Consider the following 4,493-nt stretch of genomic DNA (forward strand, 5'->3'; position numbering starts at 1 on the left):
TCCTAAGGAACGAGAAGGGCGGTCACAGAACACCATGACCCTGTGTGTTCCATGCTGCAGATGTACTAACATGTGGGCCCAAAGAACTCACCATGTTCTGGGAATTCAACTTCAGTGACTGGGGCTTGAATGTGGCTTAAGTGAAAGGTAAAGCAAAGCTAAAAGTGTAGACAGAAACAAGGTCGGGAAGAGAGTTACAGGAGATCCTGAAGCGTTTCATTTTAGCTAGACGACAATAAGGGGACATCGTCAGTCTCTCTGTCTGAAGTACTTGAACTCTAGAATTTATCTTCAACAATATAAAGAAGCTCCCTTTGAGGACTGTAGTTTAGATTGAAGAAAGAGACTTAAAAGGAGATCATGCTAGTATTGAGAACCAAGGTGAGGACATGCATTAGAGAGATGCTTAGAAGACAGAATTAATAGTGTTTGGCCACTAATTAAATGAAAAGAGTTGGGGGAAATAATTTTCTAGGATGACTGAAAAATATTTGGCTTAAATCATAAGGGATTAGTGGTTCTTTCCCCTGAGACAGTAGATGCTTGGTAGGGGTGAGGGACATGCACTGGGTAAAACTGATGAGCCCAGCTTGGGTTGAGACTGAGGACGGAGGGGATACCGATGTGGAGATGCCTTTGTGGGCAGTTCAGTGTACTGGTCCGCAGTTGAAGTCTAGGTGAAACTGTGGTCCTATAACTAATACTCAGAAGCTCAGTAAAGACCTAGAAATGAATTCCGTTACATAGTAAGTGGGCAAAAGGGATGAGAAAAGGTTGGGAACACCTCCAGGGAACCACTAACAGTGAAAAGAAAGCAGAGGAATGAATTGATAGAAGGACGCTGTACTGGAAAAAATGGATGGAAACAGGAGATAGTTCTTGAATTCAAAAAGGCCAAAGGGGCCATAGTTACATCACAGAGAGTGAATATGACAATTTAGGGCATTAGAATGCTGGAGAACAAAATATTGGAGTTTAATAAATCTGACATAGATTGGTTCTGGGTGATGGGCTTCCTGGACATCCTTGACTCTGTCACAGTGTGCAAAGTCCCCTTAGCAGCTGATTTCTACAATATGTGTCAGAATTGCTTTTGGCACTGGGGTCTCAAGGTGGATGAGACACACTTCCTAATAGACTAGCAGGACAGAATAAATCTAGGCCATTAAGTAAATGTGTACTGTGACAACGTGGCCGGAGCCAGGGGCACAATTTCCACATGTGTTGACTCTGCAGAGATCCTATGAAAATCCCAGCTTCAACTCTATGTGACTTATTCAATCGGATGTACTTTTTTCCTAAGACTCAATTTTATTCATCCACAAGATGGGAGAGTTGTTTTAAGACAGGATATCATTAATCACTTAACCTTCGAAGAGACAATTGCTTTGTGGGGTCCTTTAACACATCTTGTGCTTTTGCTGCTTAGAAGATAAGGGACATGGTCTGTAGAATGAATCTGAGAGATCTGTTCTTTGCAGATTTGGATCTGAGCTACAGTAGCAGCCACAGGATGGCTGCCTGAGCCCAAACAGGAATAGGAGAAAGCAAAGCTGAGAGCGAGCCTTGTTCAGGGACATTGCTAGTGTGCAGGAGTACCTGGCCCCAAATGCTGGGCAAACCAAGGCCCCCTACTGCCTACCACATTAGCTACTAAAATAAAAATACCACCATGCAGAGTGAGGGCCCAATTCTTTACCTGTTCCATTTTACTTCCCAGCTTCATCTGCCTGCTCTAAACTCCCAAAGCTGCACAATTTCCATTACAAATGTGTCTGAACTCACATAACCCTGAGTGGCTTCCAAGAAGCTCGCACTGCAACTAAAGCTGCCGGGCTCTGCAGGATCCAGAGCTGTTATTTCATTAGGTGATCACAGGGAGTAGCCTTGGCTCCAGTTTGTAAGGCCAGCGCTTCAAAGTCTCATCCACCAGGCTGCATTAGTTGTGCTCTGTGGAACGTGCGGAGCAAGGCAATAGCATGCCCAGAGCCCGCTGCTCTGTCCTTCGCCATGTACTGCTCAGCTCTCAGACTAAGGCCTTGGTGCCATTTCACTTATTAGGTGACACTGTCAGCAAAGGAAGAGGATGCAAATTAAAAGGACCAAACTTCTGATCATTCTATTATCCCAACCCCAGGAATGCAACTCGAAGCCACACTATATCTTTAAGCTACAAAAATGCCTTACATGTGCATCAGCTCAATTTAATATATTCTTTTCTTTATGAAATAAGCTTTTTTGATGTGACATGTCCTCAGTTCCATATTTACCTGTTCAATGGCAATAGCATGTAGAACATAAACCGTGTTCTGGACTTGAAGCACAGCTTGCAAACCTTCAGCAGGAATAATTTCTGTGTTTCCAGACAAAGTTCATTTCATTAACCAGATTTACAACTCAGTATTAAATCTTTTTCATCCTTATCCCATTGATTTAGAATTAGCATGAGATTAAATGTCAAAAGGAGAGGGAGTTTATAATTCTCTATGTCGGTTAACAACTCATTTAAACTGTATTCAATTTAATCTGTAAAAGGGAGTGAGTCCCTCCAGCTAGCCCTGGATTTTGATTGCTCTTCAAAAAGATGTGTAAGCGCGTGGCTCAGGGCCAAGCACTTACCTTGCATGCCTGAACTGGGCTCAGTCCTAACATCAAAAATGGGGAGAATTCAGAGAACAGATTTAAAAAAACAAAGAGAGTAGAAAATAGAAAAAAAAAAATTAGAAATGATACAGAATTTCACTAAACAAAATAATAGGAATTCAACAATAGTTGTTATATTGCATTTTGCTGTCTTCAAATTTGTTGTCCAAATTACCAGATATAAGCATGCAGAATTGTTGAAAATAAAAATTAAAAAGAAGAAAGATAATTTAGGCATTAGCTGTTCCTTTCAGTAGACCAGTAGAAATTCGTAGTTATCCAAACTATCTTGTGTTTATGCATATATAGATATATATTTTCCCTCCTTTCTTTCTGTTCTTGTTTCCCTCACCTCAGTTGTTACTTCCCATTGAACAAATTCCTTCCTTTGAATATCTATTATAACCTTCAGATTTTATTTAGGTTCTTACATTAGTGAGACAATATGATGTTTATACATGTGGGTATGATATATTTCACATATGAATATGGTCTGTAGTTGTATCCATCTGCATATAAAGGCCTTAAGTTTTATCCTTCTTTATAACTGAATAATATTTCATTGTGTAAAAATACCACATCAGTTTTTTTAACCTATTCCTCAGCAGATAGGCATTTGGGTTGTTCCCAAGACTTAGCCATGACAAATTGCATTGCTATAAACATAAGGTGCACATATTGCTGTGATATGATGTTTTCAGTTCTTCTGAAAAGATACCTGGAAGTACAATAGCTGGATCGAATGGGGACTCTGACTATAGTTTTTTGAGCAATCCACAGTGTTCTCCACAGTGACTGTACCAGTCTACATTCCCACCTGCAGTGAAGAAGGGTTCCTTTTTCCCCACAACTCTTCCAGCATTTGTTAGTGGTTGATTTCTTCATGTTAGCCTTTCTTTCTGGGGTGAGAAGGAATCTCAGTGTTGTTTGAATTTGCATTTCTCCATTGACCAATGATTTTACTACCAGCAAGGGGGGCAGCTTGGGCTGCACTGGAGAGGAGCAGTGGGCTTTTAAAATGCAATATTGTTTAATGAGTCACCATCCAAAGATACAAAAGAAAAGAATGTTTTCTAAATGAGAGAGCCAAAATTTTAGAACTTGCTAATTAATATATATTTTTGGTAAAATAAACAATGTCATCACGATATATGAAATCAAGAATCATTGTCACTGTATTTGTTCTACTAATAAAAACCCCTCAGGTAAGGGCAAGCCCCACAGAGCTGTCCAACTGTCCTGTGTCTTTTCTAGGCTGTACAAGCTCTGCGAACCACCTCCCCCAGCTGGAGAAGAATGACGTGAGCTGCCAAAGAACCAGGCAAGCAGAAGCCTCTTAACACTGGCCTGGACAAAGTACATGCTGGTTCAACATTTCCTGCTGAAGCTAAAGTAATGCGTTTTCATTCCTCTCATGTTGTAAATAACTAATGTTCACTTTGTATTTGGACATGTATGCTGGAAATGTTCATTCAAATACTTCACCCCCCACTGATCTCTCTCTGTACAGGCATTAAATATTAATTTATATAACAAAATTCATCTCTGGAATTTATAGAAAAGATATCAGAGATAAAAAAAATAACTACCATGCATCCTCTTCCATCCAGCAATTTTATTGTGTTTGGCACATTGAAATAATGGATACTTTTGCTTGAAGAAGTAGTCACTGTGGAAAGATGGCCACACTACAAATCATAGTGCAGATGTGTTAAGGACAATACACATGCGGATACAGGTATTTTGTGCCCCACGTGCATTAGAGGAAAGCAGATGTGTGGAGGTGGAGAAGCAGGCTTTGCTTTTTCTGCTTCATAGGAGTGAAGAAGAGATATTGAAACCTCTAGCAA

The 4,493-nt window shown here is 40.2% G+C and overlaps 1 protein-coding gene across 2 annotated transcripts in view; it reads left to right on the top strand.

The window, feature by feature from the left end:
* Prex2 (phosphatidylinositol-3,4,5-trisphosphate dependent Rac exchange factor 2) overlaps nt 1-4,487 on the top strand; it is a 303,532-nt gene extending 299,045 nt beyond the window's left edge. For both annotated transcript variants that reach the window (XM_004637531.2, XM_023722364.1), the window contains one exon: nt 3,898-4,487. In XM_004637531.2, coding sequence (XP_004637588.1) covers nt 3,898-3,943 — 46 coding nt within the window. In that variant the 3' untranslated portion in view covers nt 3,944-4,487. The remainder of the gene's footprint in view (nt 1-3,897) is intronic.
* The last annotated feature ends 6 nt before the right edge of the window (nt 4,488-4,493 follow it).

The sequence above is a fragment of the Octodon degus genome, unplaced genomic scaffold, assembly GCF_000260255.1.
Source record: "Octodon degus isolate 3935 unplaced genomic scaffold, OctDeg1.0 scaffold00091, whole genome shotgun sequence".
Classification (NCBI taxonomy): Eukaryota; Metazoa; Chordata; class Mammalia; order Rodentia; family Octodontidae; genus Octodon; species Octodon degus.